Source organism: Emys orbicularis, chromosome 2 (genome assembly GCF_028017835.1).
Source record: "Emys orbicularis isolate rEmyOrb1 chromosome 2, rEmyOrb1.hap1, whole genome shotgun sequence".
NCBI classification, from domain to species: Eukaryota; Metazoa; Chordata; order Testudines; family Emydidae; genus Emys; species Emys orbicularis.
In genome coordinates, this window is record NC_088684.1 from 103,036,762 (window position 1) to 103,054,500 (window position 17,739).

General features: G+C 42.1%; 1 protein-coding gene across 1 annotated transcript in view; it reads right to left on the reverse strand.

Moving 5' to 3' along the window:
• Nucleotides 1-17,739, reverse strand: part of MBP (myelin basic protein) — a 189,264-nt gene that overhangs the window by 115,540 nt on the left and 55,985 nt on the right. Inside the window, exon 3 of the mRNA XM_065399192.1 lies at nucleotides 13,440-13,493. Coding sequence (XP_065255264.1) covers nucleotides 13,440-13,493 — 54 coding nt within the window. The remainder of the gene's footprint in view (nucleotides 1-13,439; nucleotides 13,494-17,739) is intronic.

The following is a 17,739-nucleotide window of genomic DNA, read 5'->3' on the forward strand; positions in this document are numbered from 1 at the left end:
TCAGTGAGGAATGTCTTTTTACCAGTGTAAGCTATGAACAGGTTCATTCTGCAGAGGCTACAGTAAAAGATAGAGACAGAAAACATGCAGTACAACACAGCTACATCTGCTGCCGTTTATTTCCTGTGGAAATGTAAGGATTTCTTGTGCTGGTGAACTTGCTGTCTGGCTCATTTTAGCAAGATTTTGTAGTTATGTTGCCAGCTCTTTATCTACACCTAAATGGATATTAGTTTGGTCCATTTTTTTTTCCTGAGAGCTCCACACTTTCCTCACACTTCATGCACAGAAAGATTACTGCAGGATTTGTTTCTGCAAAGAACACCAAAATGTATGGATTTTGGAATTCAGATACTAGATGAGAATATTCAGAAGATTAGAGTTGTATCCAGCAGCGTAGGGAGGAGGGATAGCTCCGTGTCTTGAGCATTGGCCTGCTAAACCCAGGGTTGTGAGTTCAATCCTTGAGGGGGCCATTTAGGGAACTGCGGTAAAAATCTGTCTGGGGATTGGTCCTGCTTTGAGCAGGGGGTTGGACTAGATGACCTCCTGAGGTCCCATCCAACCCTGATATTGTATGATTCTATGAAATCATTTTTGAATTTGTATTTTGCTTTTTTATTTTACCCTACCCTTCATCATCAATCAGCCTTTTTACTTGTTTAGCTCAGGGAATTCAAATAATACATTTAATTCGTGTGCCATCCCAATAGCATCAACAAGAATACACCTACAAAAGTGACTTGTATCAAGAAATTCTAACTGAGCCAGACATATCAGTTGAAGCATTCTGGCAAGACCTTCCTGATAGTCCACTTCAGCAAGTACATATACCAAACTGACTGGCTCAAAATCAAAATATAGGGCCGCACATCATTTAGCATTGTGGTAATACCGGTGTGCAATTCAGAGTATGTTGGTTTCAATATTTTCCACATCTCTAACAGTGCAGCTTGAACATTTTCAGCTGATAATCAACTGCCTTCACAGATTCAATCATGTATTGCTAATGAGTTGCAGAAAGAATCTTTGGAGTCATGGCTATGTACTATTTCTACACTAAACAACAATGTGGGTGAAGAGGCATACATCACAGAGCTTCTGAGAACTGCCTGAGCAATTTCTGAGGAACAGGCTCCATCAGTGACAAACGTTCATTTTATAGAAATTATATGGGACAAACAGCTCTAGAATTTGGCACTTTTATGAGACTGTACATGCTAGCTTTATTTTCTTTGCCAGTACTATCACCATCTTTCTTCACTAGTCCGTAAACACCCAAATTACGTTCCTTCTGAAGAAACGTCTCTTTTAATACTTGCCCTGTTCACAGAATACCAGAAAATGTTCCCTGATGCTTCAGTAAAAGAGATGTCCATGAACCTCAAGATGACCCACATCTGTTTTGTGATGAATGTTAGGTGTGCAGTCCAGGACCACAGAACAGTTTTAAACTTGGTCCCAATTGTTATTGTGGTCTTACCTGAAACAAGAGGAATCTTTTTTTCTAGATGGCCTTCCTGAAATAGTGGTCAGATCTCCCCTGGTTCTTTATCCAATGAACTCAATTCAAATGTTACATTTTCAAATTCTGTCATCGCTAACTCAAAAAAATCCCACATTTCTTTGAATATAGACTCTTACAGATATTACATAAGACCAAGTGCCCCCCCCACCACCACACATACACACGGTAATGTTTACTGACTCCACACCAGTACATTATTTCTGTCTCAGTGATATCTTTTGCCATTTTACAGAATTCCAGTCTCAGATTCTTACCATTGCTTTGCATTTTTAAGATATTTCTAATGCTCTCAGGTTTAGTTCAGTATTTGGATATTTCCTGCAAGTCATTAAAGCCTCCAATGTCATGATGAGTTTCAGTCTCTCTCAATAATTTGCCGGAAAAGTGAAATAATAGAATTTGTTTTAAACAGTAGGTAAACCACATTAGCTGAATTCTTCCCCCACACCATCATTCCCAAATAGTTTTCTGGTGTAATCTCCTTCTCTCTTCATTCACTGGGAAGTCTGACTTTCACTTCTAAAAGTCTGTACACCCAACAACTGCAGCCACTTGAGCCTAATTAGCTATGGTATCATTACGTGGCCAAGTTCCAAGATCTCCCAGTGAAATCTCAGAACTGTCCATCAGACCAAAACGGACATCCACAGTATATGTGCTGAATGCCACTATCAATAAAGCCTTGTATGAGGTGAGTGAAAAAAACCTCATCAAGCATACCATTTAACAAAACAAGAAGTTCCTCAGCATTAACAACTGCAGTTCCCCATTGCATTTAAATCCCACATTCTACACTGTGGTGCTACATCTGCTAATTTCACTAACACCCCAAATTCAAAGAAAGGACTCCAAACAAAAAGGGACCCCGTAACTGCAGACTCTATAGTATCACAAAGGCCAGCTGTGATACATGCTGAAAAGGGACATCTTCCCAAACCTTTGGGGATAGAGTTAGTATATTTTAAATTATTTTTGTTCTAAAAGTTACCAAGAAGCCACAATAAAACTGCTGAAGTCCATCTCCTAGGCAAATTGCTTCCCCTCATCATTGTCAGTTCTATACATAATTTCTACCATTGCTACAGTATGCCTCCATACTTTCTGTTCCCTATTACCCTGTTGCATATTGACTTCTCCAATATGCTAACTTTTGTGGAGATATAGATATATGCATGTATGTATGCATGTATGCATGCATGTATAAATTGTGAGAACATACAAAGGAAATTGATTAATAGCAATTGAATCATAAGAAATTCAACCCCCAAACAAGTACAGGCAGAGATGCAAACCACCACCATCATACCCTCATGCATAGCACTGAGCAACAGATCGACTTTACATGATTTCCTGAGGATCAGAGTGGAGACCCCCATCAACTAAGACTACATCTACACTGCACGCTTCTTTTGGGATTGTGTAGAGTATGTACTTGGGTAGCGCCCTCCAACACAGGTATAAGTAGCCATTCCACGCTGCCTCCCCTCCCCCCCCACCAGATCCTTTCCTCATCACAGTGAAAAGCTCTGGCAGCGGGGAGCAACTGAAGCCTTTGCCTGACATGCTCAGCTACACATCACAGCATGGACGCAGTGTGCTATTCACTGTAGTATGTAGCTACATGTCCACTACATGCCACCATAAATGCTCAAATCCAGGGACAAGGAGCAAAAGCACATCAGCTGTTTTTAACTGAAGTGGCACATACCATACAGGGAATTAAAGATCAATAGCAGCACCAGAAATTGTATCTGGAAGTGAATAGGGAGCCAGTGGAACATCTGGCGTGCCAGTGTAATGGGTGACCTGCGGTTAACATCACTAAACAAGCACCCTGTTCTGCATCAGCTATAGTGACTGGGTGGTCTTCACAGGTAGGCCCCATGCAGAGCACTTTACAGCAATCTAATTTGGAGGTCACATGATTGAGTGCGTCAAGGGCCACATCAGAGAGAAATGGCCATAATATTTTGGGAAAAAGCAAGTGGAAACAGGCATTTCTAGTCACAAATGTCTCCAAGTGTACCTGGGGAAGTGAACCTCTTTTATAAAGGGTGGGATAATCTCCTGTACCAAGTGGGTGGATAGGCATTTCTGCCACCTGGATGCTTCCACCAACCAACCATACTCTCCATCTTATCTGGATTGAGTCTTCGTCAGCTTGTTCTCATGCAAGCCCATATTTTAGCTGAGTAACAATACTCTGCCCTCTACATTTGATGAAAAGAAAGTGTAGGCTATGCGTCATCAGCAGAATGATAACACTGCAGCCCAAATTGCCTCCGTATGATTTTTAGTGGCCTTACGTACACACTGAACAGGAGAGATGACGGCAAAGGACTCTGTGAAACTGCTCCTGAGCATTCTTCCAGTCGATGAGCAATTGCCTTTAATACCGCTATCTGGGATCTCTGTGAACGGTAATAGCAAATACCAAAAGCAATTCTCTTTCCTCCAGCCAGGATAAGAATCAAATCAATGGTATATTGCAGGCTGCTGATTAAATCTAACATGTCCATTCAGACTCTCTGACACTTATTCTTCACTAGGAGATCATCAACCACTGAGACCAGTACAATCTGAATATATCAAGTAGGATTGAGAGCAGTCACGGAAATCTGAGGACCCTAATTCATCTAGAGTTGTCACTCCAGAAACTTCTCAATAGCCTTATCCAAAAAGAACAGGCTAAAAGGACAGTGTATGTGTGCCATAGTTAGGCAGATAAAGCATCAACATCAGGATTATTAAAAGAGGGGGAAATAGCAAAATGACAACGTTTGCCATACATTAAAAATTGAGGCCTAAATTGTCCAAAAATTACTAATGTGATCTGGCTTTATAAAAAGACGGAGGAAATTGAAATATAAAATCCCAAGAACAAAAAATTATGTTCAGGTTATGACAAATCAATAATAGCAACAAAATTACAGCTACTTACAGCTGCTCCCATTTCTTGTTTGTGTCTAAGAACTGCAGCACACAGTGTGAGGACATTGTAGACTAAAATACCTCATGTGCTGTGACACTGAAGCATAAATAGATGAGCTAACAGGATGCAATGGGTCATCACTTCTTTGCTTTTACTGGTTCAATCAATTTTCACAGTCATGGAACAAAACACCTAGAAAATTCTTTCAGGGATCCCAAAAATATAAATATGTGGTACAAAAGGTTTTTTACACCGATAAGACATATCTATATATATTTATCTATATATCATCTATATAAAATGTAATTACCAACAAAAGTTTGAGTCCTAACCTATACAAGCCCTGAGACAATAAATATCTATGCCAGAGAGAGCCATGAAGAACATTAGGCATGTAGCAAATACAAACATCTGCTGCATGTTTTATTTTACTTGATATTTCTGTTTGATCCAACCCCTCTCACAGTGTTTTAACAAGTCACAGTAATAATGTCATAGGAAAAATGCTCAGCTATGGATTCCCTCACTTAGGCAAAACTTTTCAGTGAAATCAGGTGGAGTTTTGCCTAAGTAAGAGTGAACCCCAAGCTATCAAATTCATCCAGATCGTACTGTAAATAAATATGTAAATATAAGATTTGGCAAACATTTTACCTTTAATCAATAAAAGCTGACAATAATGCACTTAGTTAATTTCCTTTCATATCCTATGTTGGAATATGTCAATTGGTAAGAATGATATTTTTCCACATTTTCCAACAATGGACAGTGCTTGAAATATCTCCATTGGCTAGAATAGAGACTTTTTCCCCTAGTACGTACGTACGTACGTGTGTGTGTGTGTGTGTGTGTGTGTATATATATATATATATATATATATATATATATATGTGTGTGTGTGTGTGTGTGTGTGTGTGTGTGTGTGTGTGTGTGTGTACACACACACTAATTTACACCAACTGAGAATTTGGCTCACATATTTCATATTAATATGGATATAGTTTTAGATAAATGAGTTGAATTGTTTTTCCTTAAATAGGCAACTGAGGAAATACTGAAAATTGCACACTCCACAATCAAAAGCTAAGGTCATGATTTTCAAAAGTGACTAGTGATTTGGGGCATCTCAGTGTTTAGTTACTCGAGACACTCTAAGGAGGGGCCTGATTTTCAGACATTGGGTGCACAGTATTTGTGAAAATCAGATCATTTTCTAATGTCACAACAAAATAGAGGCATCCACAATCACAAGTGCAGCAGGTTCGATAACTACCAGCTACTGCTTTTCATATGACCAAAGTAGGGTTGGTCAAAAAGTGATTTTAGCATTATTAGCATCGTCAATTCTTTCTAAAGGAGAGACATACAGCTAGACTGCTCAAAACAAATAATACACATACATTTTTTTAAATTCCATTGAAGGCCAGTAACTCTGCTTCTCTTCTCTCTCCAAGTCAATGGAGTTGCATCAGATAATTTGAACCTTAGATACTCAAATGTAGTTCTGAGTATATTCCAAGGGAATAATACAGCTGTAACATAAAAAGGCATGCTCCTTTGTTCTGTAATTGAAAGGGGTACAGAAGGAAGAGAAGAGAACTGCAAACAACTGGTCTTGGAAAACATATTTTTGATGCTTTTGCGGCCTAAAAGGTCTCTCTCTGCTTCAAAAGGCCTTCACACAGTGGGTAAACAAACACAAATTCAGCCACATTCCTCTGGCATTACTACCTATGCACACAAAAAAGGATTCAAAGTATGATAGTGATCCTGGTCCCCAAAGCTTTAATCATAAGATTAGGCAGCAGCAACAGCTACATGTACTAACTTACACTGGCAGCAGGTTGCGGTATCTTTTATTCTAACAGCAGTATCTTATCAGTTTCTAAGAGACCTGTCCACCTTTCACATTTTAAATCCCACCACCACATTCAACTGGAGATTACACAAAGAGCAATTTTAAAAAGAGATATTTTGTCTAGCAAATCCTCAACATTGTGTTCTGAAACAACTTCAGTTGATATTCTATCATAGTAGTCAGGAAATCTGAGCAAAGGCAGGTTTAAACTATAAGAGCCAGATTCTGATCTCAAACTCATGGAAGCCTGGTCTCAGAGGCTGTCTCCCACACAGCTGCAAGAGCATAGTCCTTAGGTAACAGTGTGTTAGGCTCACCAATAGGCATGTGATCAGAAAAGGTGTCACTTCTCTCAGACTTCCCCCCCACAGCAGGAGCAGTCCATAACATTTTTAGGCAAATGTCAGGAGTCTGAACCAAAACATATGAGCAACACAGTTCGTTGTCACTAACGTTTAAATAAAACAAGTTATTAGAATATGAGAAAATAGCCAGAATGTACTTTAACTGCAGTTTGGTACTAAAAGTTTTAGGACATCAACCAAGGCTCCTCAGATGAGTGGGAGTCATTCTATTAACAACAATGAGCTTCTGATCAGACTTTTGGAAAGGAAAAATATATATTCTTAAGATTTAAAATTGATGTGTTACATATAAGCCATGGCTTCACAGAGCCTTGGAAAATTATTATTTATAGTTTACATAGTCCCAAGTATAGACAGGGTTTATAAAGCTTACACTCTATGGGCTCAGTTGTGGTTTTGCCATGAGCTCAGAGAAAGGGGCAGTGAGCTGTTCTGCATACTGCCACTACCACAGGGGCAGACCTATACTCATGCAGCATTGTTCTTCCAGCATACCCATGTGGCTGTGCTAGCTAATGCATTTGGTCTGGGAAAAGCCAGGGTTCTGCACATTATTGCCCAACTTCATGGGAAAGGTGAGGGATAATGTAGCAGCTCTATGGCACAGGTAACTGGCACAAGGGAGCAAGGGGTTGCTGCATATATAGTAAAGATTGCTTGACACTCCCCATTATAAGACCCTGTTCTTACCAGGTTGGAACTTTGCCAAACTTTAGCCAGGTTGGCTAAAGTTTTCCATGCCAAGTGATTTAAAAAACAAAACAAATTAAAAAAAAAGCTTCAGCTAAAGCAGTTCAGCTGTTTCGGAGACCAAGATTAAAGAAAAATACATCATTTTTCCCCATGTTCAAATTCTTACAACCATTTCACTGAGAAACTCTAGTGCCGCCATATCTTGAAATTTGGCAGAGTCCCCACCCTTGTGTGCCCCGGGAGGGGGCAGATAGGGGACAAGGAGCAGGGGGGGGTTGGATGGGTCAGGGGTTCTGAGGGGGGCAGTCGGGGGGCAGGGGCCTGGCTGTTTCGGGAGGCACAGCCTTCCCTACCTGGCCCTCCATCCAGTGCAACCCCAATGTGGCCCTGGGGCCAAAAAGTTTGCCTACCCCGTCAGAGCATACACGATGGGGTTGAACTGATGTCGCACTTACAACTGTACTTCTGTCATTTCCTAACTTTTTTGGAAAGTTATTAATGACTTTGCATCATTAATATTCTTTTAATGTTAGGGTTCCTTAACATAACTATTCTTTGTTTTTAAACACTACCTATTTACAAGCACTTTTTTAACCATACAAATAGACTCCCTGACTCAAAGCGCTTACAGTCTTTGGACTTAATCCAGTGAATTCATTAGAAGTCTAAGGATCCAGGTACTAAAGGCAAACAAAAATGCCATAACAAAAATGCAATATGGACAAGCACAGGGTCTGGATTTGGGTCAGGCCCTTACATGACCTAGCCAATTCCTGCTCTCCTTACCCTACACAAAGAACATACTTTTCTTGCTATCATAGAGCCTAGGAGCACTCACACTGAAACATAACTACACACTACTAAACAAACAGCAGATTAGATGAATATTGGGTGAATAGATTACAATGGGCCTTGTAAACTGAAATAATCAATTTAGTTCTACAAGATTAAGTGACAAAAATAAAATCCCAACCAACAAACCCACCCTACAAAGAAAAAAACCTCAGTAGGCCACAAAATATATTAAAAATGCACATTTAAAGAGCAGATGTATTACTGAATTTTTCCAGCTGTTGTGCATTATTCTGGGAACTGTCTGGATTAATTTTGATGCTTGGGGACCAGTAATATAAGATGCCCCCTCCTAATATAAAGACACAAACAATGCAACAGAACCCTCCCCACCGAACACTTCATTATATGAGCCAATTAAAAGCAAACAAGCAAGATGGATAGAGAAGGCCAACCCTACTTCCCTTTTTGGTTTCATACGGTTCTTTTATACAGATGGCTTCAGAAGCCAGTGTCAGGTGAAGAGTAAGCCCTTACTGAGGTAACCATTTCCCCATATGGTGCCTCTGTATCAGCAAGATCGCCGTGCTTAACTGAGCAATTATACTGTAGTTTTATAATATTTATTGAGACGTCAGATACCCAATTCTCCTCCAGATGCAATATGACCTGCTCTCAACGTCTGTATCAGGTACTCAGTCAGCTCCAGTCCTGTAACTGGATATATCCAGACAGATGCCTGCATCTGCAATGAGCCCCACTGGTTTCAACAGGACTCCTCACAGGAAAGTAGGACTGCACATATGGGTTTAATGGCGGGAGCAGGGGCTTAGAAAGAGACATTTTGTGGTGCTCCCAGAAGTGAAAATCACAACTCTAGACTCCAAATGATGGAAGCTGACTTTCACAATAACCTTACTAACTACCTACACAGAAGAACTGGCTTTAGCATGGGCAGAATGGTTAATGCCTAGGGAACAAAAATGTCAGAGACCTCTGTGTAAAGGTCATCACATCTGTGACTCATGAGAAACCAAAGATTGTTTTATTTTTCTGGTTTTGTTTTTTTAACTCAGCGGAGAAACAAGACTGACAAAATGATAACGTGGCTGTTAGAACGTGGGGCAGAGCTATCAACTACAGTTACAAAATGCAACAGCACAGAGGATTACAGACTGTATGAATGTAAACAGATTAATCTAAGTCTCCAGATAATCATTGCAACACAACCGAAAGGTTAACAAAAGTGGCAATATTAAATGGAATATGTTAGTACTTTTGCACAAACCATGAAACTCCCACAACTCTCAGAAGGGAATAGCGAAGTCTGAGGTAAAAATTACCAAGGATGAAATTACAAGTGCTGTATAAATGGCTCACTCTGGGCAGGTCCCCAGAGAAAGATAGATTTTCTAATTATTTCTTTTTAGCCAACTTCACCATCAATGTTTAGTTGACCCTTTGACAGACTGTACTGTGCAAACATCAAGTAATCCTCAGATAGACCCTTTTAGATGGATAAGAAAATAATACTCTTCACAGTTCATAGATGGAGAAAGAGAAACAGACACAAAGGGATTTGCCAAGGCCACACAGTTCATCAGTGTCAGAGCTGGGATTTGAATTCAAAAGTTTCTGTTTCCAAACCATTACTTGGTTTGCAGTGTGAAATCCTTAAAGCAGGCCTCCTGTGGAGAAGGCTGCCCTCTTCTGGTATATACATTAAGTAATAAAGTATAGACTCAGAGTATAATATGAATGACAAAGTTTACAAATGAAATCATGTTAATATTTACCTAAACTTCAAGTAAAAAGAGAAATCATGAAAACGTATTCCAAACTAGCAACATGCTACATCAAATTTAGTTCATTAGCAACAATGAACAAGTTTTTATATTTGTAAAGTATAAGAAATAAAACAAAACAATTCATTCTCTCTCTTGTATATTACTATGAACTTGAGTTAAGGCAAGGATTGCTTGTCCGGGAAATGATTCACTCAAATATCATACCTGGGAGTGCCTCCCACTCCCAGGTGACAGCTGATTCATCTGCAAATAGACACTATTACTCATCTGGAAATAGGGATGGTTTTTCTACTACATTAATAGGTTTCATCTACATTACAAAACAAGACCATGGCAAGAAAGCATTTTTCTTTCATATCTTTCGTCAGAGGATGGAGATGGATGGCAGGAGAGAGATCACTTGATCATTGCCTGTTAGGTTCACTCCCTCTGGGGCACCTGGCATTGGCCACTGTCGGTAGACAGATACTGGGCTAGATGGACCTTTGGTCTGACCCAGTACGGCCTCTCTTATGTTCTTATGTTATCTTCCAAATAGCAAGGCATATATGTTTCATAATACAAAAATTGCTCTCACCCCTTCTGAATGCCTCAAGGGCAAATTTTTGAGGAAGCAAGGAAGCACTCTTATAATATACTGTGGTTCAAGAGGATATGAAAAACTCAGCGCCAGATTAACTCTCCTGTGGGCCTGGGGCTATTAGATTTTTGTGGGGCTCCTGTATACAAGTCTTTTTCCTTGGAAGGAGTTTGGTGCAGGAGGGGGCTGGGGCAGAAGTGGGGTGCAGGAGGGAGTGCGTGGCCAGGGAGGGAGTTTGGGTGCAGGAGGGTATTCTGACCTGCTACAGGGGGTTGGGGTGCAGGAGGGGGCTAGGGCAGGGGATTGGGGTGCAGGAGGGAGTGCGGGGTCCAGGAGGAAATTTGGGTGGGGAGGGGGATTCTGATCTGGGGCAGGGGGCTGGGGTAAGGGAGGGAGTGCAAGGCGCAGGCGCTTACCACAGGCGGCTCCCGGCCAGCGGTGCAGCAGGGCTCAGGCTGCCTGCCTGTCATAGCCCCACGCCGGCTCCTAGAAGCGGCTGGCTGCTAACACATCTCTGTGGCCCCTGGGGGGAGGGGAGCAGCGGGTCTCCGTGCGCTGCCTGCGCTTGCAAGTGCTGCCCCCATAGCTCCCATTGACCGGTTTCCAGCCAATGGGAGCTGCGGGGACGATGCTGGAGGCAAGGGCAGCGTGCGGAGCCACCTCCCCCGCCCCATCCCAGCCCGGGGCCGTAGAGATGTGCCAGTAGCCAGCCACTTCTGGGAGTGGCGTGGGGCCACAGCATGCAAGCAGGTAGCCTGAGTGCCCTTTTAGCGGCCCAGAAATCACCACCTGTGTTTTGTTTTTGTGGAGCCCCCTTGAGCTGGGGCCCTGGGCTGCAGCCCCTAAAGTCCCTGCCTTAATTTGGCCCTGGAAATGCTGCTCAGATATTTAGAGTCAAAACAAAAGTAAGACCTGGGAAATGTAGAAATTTTGATTTACTGTAAAAATGCACAGTATTTGTCCTCTGTTTTAGTAATATACGGAATTCATAGAATTGATGGCAATGGAAGATCCAGGCACACGTCAGAGAGAAGAAGCAGTAATACCAGGAGCAAACAGAAACAGGCATTTACTACTTTGCAGGGAAGGAGAGCTAATGATGGATGACACCAAAAAGGCTGAGGTGTTTAATGCCTATTTTGCTTCAGTCTTCACTAAAAATATTAATTGTGACCAGATGCTTAATATAATTAACATAAAAAAGAAGAGGAAAGGAACACAAAGCAGAATAGGGAAAGAACAGGTTAAAAATTGTTTAGATAAGTTAGATGTAACTTATGTAAGAAGTAAGTTAGATGTCAGGGGAAGCCTGACGAAATCCATCCTAGGGTACTTAAGGAGCTAGCTGAAGCCATCTTTGAATGATTAGCCATTATCTTTGAGAACTCACAGAGTATGGGTGAGGTCCCAGATGACTGGAGAAGGGCAAACATAGGATCTCTCTTTTAAAGGGGAACAGAGGTCCAAGGGAACTGTAGACCAATTAGCCTAACTTTAATACCTGGAAAGATACTGGAATAAATTATCAAACTATCATAAACAACTAGAGGATAAGCTGATGAGTAACAGCTAACATGAATTTGTCAAGAAAAATATCATGCCAAACCAACCTAATTTCCTTCTTAGACAGGAGCAGTAGACATGATATATCTTGGTTTTAGTAAAGCTTTTGACAGTCCCACACAACATTTTCTTAAGCAAACCAGGGAAATGTGGTCTAAATGAAATTAATGTAAAGTGGGTGTACTATTGGTTGAAAAATCATATGCAAAGAAATAGTTATCAAAGGTTTGCTGTCAAACTGGGAGGGTGTAACTAATAGGGTCCTACCAGGTTCAGGTCTGGTACAATTCAATATTTACATTAATGACTTGGATAATGGAGTGGAAAGTATCCTTATGAAACATGTGGATGACACCAACTGGGAGGGTTGCAAGAGGACCTTGAGAAACTGGAGAAATGGTCTGAAAAAAAAAATATTTACAAATGCACAGTGCAACACTTAGGAAGGAAAAAGTCAAATACACAAATACAAAATGGGGAATAACTGGCTAGACAGCAATACTTCAAAAAAGGTTCTGTGAATTGTAGTGGATCTCAAACTGAATATGAACCAACAATGTGACTGAGTTACAAAAAAGGGTTAATATTCTGGGGCGTATTAGCAGGAGTGCAATATGTAAGATATAGGCAGGGCCGGCTCTGGCTTTTTTGCCGCCCCAGGCAAAAAAGCCTCCGCCCGCCCCCCCCGCCCTCCCCCCGGCAGGGGCTCGCCACTCTCCCCCCGGCAGCCGGGGGGAGGGCGCGGGGGGGAGGGCGGCGAGCCCGGCTGTGGCCCCGCTCTCCCCGGCGGCCCGAGCGTCGCGCCGCCCCCCTCCAGGTGCCGCCCCAAGCACCAGCTTGGTTGCCTGGTGCCTGGAGCCGGCCCTGGATATAGGAGGTAAATGTTCCGCTCTACTCTGCACTGGTGAGTCTTCAGCTGGAGTATTGTGGCCAGGTTTTGGCATCATACTTTAAGAAAGGTGTGGACAAATTGGAGAGAGTCCAGAGGAGAGCAACAAAAGTGATCAGAGGTTTAGAAAACCTGACCTATGAGGAACACAGGGTTATGTTTTGTCTTGAGAAAAGATGACTGAGGGGGGGGGAACTGATACCAGTCTTCAAAATACATTAAGGGCTGTTATAAAGAGGATAATGTTCTCCATATCCACTGAAGGCAGGTCAAGTAGTAATTGGCTTAATCTGCAAAAGGGAGATTTAGGTTGGATATGAAGAAAACTATCCTTACGGTTAAGTAAGTTAAGTACTGGAATAGATTACCAAGGGAGGTGGTGGAATCGGTGTCACTGGAGGTTTTAACGAACAAGTTAGACAAACACCTACCAGGGATGGTCTAGGTGTACTTGGTCCTGCCTCAGTGGAGATGATCACAGAATCCTAAAAATTAGAGATGGAAAAAGGCCCATGAAGTTATCTAGTCCATCCGTTACATATGATTGTGCCTTACTCGATGTGTGCGTATGTGAAATAGAGAAATATGCTGCTGTATATTTTCTATAACATGAACACCCTAATGTCTACGTCTTTAAGAAAATATCCTAAACAATACAGATATTTATTACTTCTCAGACTGACAAACAAAATATGGCTGAGAAAAAACTGATAGGATTTATACTAGTTTCTTCCCATTTCCCTCTTACTACAGTAGCTGACCAAAAGATAATTTTTAGTACACCTGATCAGCTAATCATTGACTGAGACCCTGTGACCTAAAATAAAGAAGCCTCAGCATGTAAGCTCATGCTCTGATACATTCAGGGCAGAAGACCTGACATTTCAGACAACCCTGCTAATTCCAAGATTGCAAGCCCACTCTCAGACACTTCTATAACTCTATTCACACATGTACTTCACGCTGATTTGCTCCACAGGTGGGTATTTGTGACCTATTTTAGGCCTAGTGGGGCTGTGTATAACAACATTTGTGACCCCAATCTGAAGGTATATTTTAAAGGTGTACCAATTAAAAAATTGCCATCTCTAGCCATGGAAAATAAAGTGATCTTTAAATATTAACTAAAGGCTTTTGTACTGTAACTTGGTTGGCAAATAAAGCATAATGAATGTGTTGGGCACAAGTCCTTCCCCAGCCACCACAAATGCAGAGAGGCCAATGAAGTGTATGTGCTGGATTTGGACAGGATTTGTGAATCTGAACAGCGGGGTACTTAGGAGTCGTAAGGTAGGTCTGCACAACAAAAACGGTTCACAGGCTAGCCCATCCAAGCTAGCTTGAAGCTGCCTAACCTGGGTAACAATAGCAATGAAGTCAGAACAATTCAGGCTTCAGGGTGGGCTAGCAAATGGATTACATACCCAGGGTCCGCGCTGGGTTTGCACTACTCATGCTAAAGCCAGCTGCCTTCACTCGTATGTTACCCATACAAGGTGGATTCACATTAGCTCAGGTAGACTAGCTCATTCACAGCTTTTGCTATGTACACATAACCTTAGGGACTCCCCCCACATATCAACATAATGAGGCTTTGAGGAATAGTACAAGGGTCATCAGGGTGGGAGGGTAGCTGGGGGTGACGCTGGTGGAACCACTGGCAACTTCTCCTGCTCCAACCCCAAACGCCTCCCACAGATTAAGAGATAGGGGGCAGAAGGGCATTCTGCAGCCTCAGGCCAGTAGTGGCCACAGAGAGGCTCCAGAGCCTGGAACAATTCGCCCCCCACCCCCACCCCCACCTCCCAAGCACCACCAGCAGAATAACAGGGAGGATCTGGTCCTTAAGTGAGCCCAGCAGCTCATATTTCTTTGGATTACTAGCAAGATGTGACAAAATTTCTGCATCTTTACTCAAGTACTACTAAATAGCATGGGATTCAGTATATGCTGGCTAGTTAGTGCACCTGGGAACCTGACTAACAACAGAACTGTGCCCCTTTTAGTTGTTGCAGGAGAAGGAAATAATTTAACTAAAATGCCTTGACAGTTAAATGACAGACCAGCCACAGCTGCAAAACCGAGCATGCAAGGCAATCTGGAACAAGCAGGCATACAAGTACAGGCAGCCTACAGCTGCAGAATAAAGTGTTAGCTGGAATGTAATATATTCTTCTGCAAAGAGACAAAAATAATGTTAATAGAATCCAATATCTATAAGAGTCACTACATCCTTTTAACAGGTTACATAAATCACAATGCTACTTGATAATTGGACATGATCTTCCTCTAATCGGATAGGCACCCGCAGGAGCTTCTGCCAGTTTAACTAAATGAAGACATTACCTGTGAAAGACATGGGAGTTGCCTGTAATATTTTATGAATATTATATGTCCCTCTGTTTGTTATTTTGCTGGTCATTGTATGACTACCAGGGCTTAACTCCAGCAGGAATTTCTGCGGGAAAGGGGACAGGAGTTTCAGATAGCCCCGTTTACCCATATTTAAAGGGACAATGCAGGCATCATTTCCTTCAAAGTTTACCTCAGACCATGCTAAGGTCACCTGTCTGGCTGATAACCCCAGGGGTGGGGGGGTGGTCCTCAGGTATACACAGGGGGCCTCCATGTGGGAAACTGGAAGAAAAAACTTTGGGGCTGATAAATGGACAAGCCTGAAACACAAGGGGAGAGACAAAAACTGACAGAAAGGAGAATGAACCCGTCCCCAGAAGTAGGGGCATCTGGGAAGATAAACCTATAAGACTACCAATGGGGAGATTCTGGCTAAGAAAAATATGCATGTAGACTCTGTGTTGTGTTAAGAACCCTTTTCTCTCCTTATCCTTTGTTCCTACTGTTGAGATTAAACAACACTTTATTTAGAAAAGGCTGTTTTGGGTCACTGCATTCACCACTGGTCCCAGCTCCCTAAGGGAAAAACTGCTGAGCAATCACATTTGGTACATGGAGAACGGTAGCCCAGCACTCAGTCTAAGAGCGGGAGAATCACAGGATTCCACTCCAGGGATCCCGGTAAAGGGTTGAGGTCTCAAACCTGGGAGGGGTGCTCTTAGAGAGAGACACACCACAGAAGGGCCCAGAAGTGCAGTTAGACCTGAACCACGACAATACCATCTCACATCCAGGCAAGAGAAATAACTAGACAATGCCTTAGAACAACAGTGCGGCAAAAGTAGGGTGACCAGATGTCCCGATTTTATAGGGACAGTCCCGATTTTTGGGTCTTTTTCTTATATAGGCTCCTATTACCCCCCACCCCCGTCCCGATTTTTCACACTTGCTGTCTGGTCACCCTAGGCAAAAGTGCCAGGTACATTTACCATCCCAGGCATAAAAATCAACATACCAGCCTTTATGATGCTGATGCTGTTAGTGAAATGACTAAAGGGGAAGATCAGTTGCCATTGGTGAAGAGAATTTTGCAAAGTTGCTAGATTATATTACATGCTGATATGACAAATTACATTGATTGACATGACAATGACAAATACTGGCCATTAAGTCCCACTAAGCACCATTAATTATTAAGTCACACAGCTATATTACTTCTCAGTTGTTAAAGAATGTTGCTTAGTTCCACAAGAATTAAAAAACAAACAAAATTATTCACAGTATTATAATAGCAGCTATGTATTTTTATATAGATTTAGGTACACACTAAATAAAGAGCATCTACCCATAAGCTCTAGGCATCTCTGATGGAATTTAAAAATTCAACAAATTTAATACCCAAATATACCTGAAGTCCAGAAGTATAATCCACTACCAACAAACTAAACCACCTAAAATCTCATGCCACCCTCCCATTCCAACAAATTCCCTTCTCTCCTCCCAGTATTTTTAGGGTGGGGTTGGGGTGGGGGGGAAGTGGGAATTAGCTCTGTATCTAGGGAATGAATTCCGAAGTTGTGGATCCCTCACAGCAAATGATCAGCCAGCAACAGCACATTCTCATCTATACCAATGGGACTGCAGCTCATGCACTTTTGCTATGCTATGGCAGTTTGGCAGAGAGAGAGAGAGAGAGAGAGAGAGAGAGAGAGAGAGAGAGAGAGAGAGAGAGATCATCTCTCAAGTAGATCAGGAAACATGGAAAGGCTGGATTTTGTCTCCTGTCCACAATACTGCTGCTGCTGTTCCAGGGAAGTCTCTCAGGTTCTTGGGGTTTGCTTAGCTCTTGTGAGCTGTTGCTTTTTTTGCACAAGGCTCTCTTGTTTTTGCTTATGCACAACTCACAGCATTCGGATTACAATAATTAAATGTGAAAAACCTATGTTAATGCAATGTCTGAGTTGCAATTTTACATGCACAGACGTCAGAGTTCAAAATTCTGTTTCCCACAGCAACTGTAGCTTAGTAACCCTTGTGCATAAGCAGAATTTTGCATTACTGCAAACACATTATGGTGCTAATATTTATGCCAAATACGGTAGATGGGCCAGAATCACAAAACCTGATGTAGGGAGGTATGCATTATATTTGCACCACTGAGGTTAAATGCCCCCCCAGTCAGAGAACTTACCATGAGAGAGAAAGAGGGCAGGAGGTATTTTTACTGTTACCCTGCCTCAGAGATCCCATCAAAGGAAAGGGGGTGGCTTTAACTCCTTCCAGGAGCAGGAACTACTGCAGGGAGGCACTGAACAAAGGCACGCAACAATTTCTATCCCAATCAGTGCTGCCCCCAAGCACTGGAACAAGGGAACC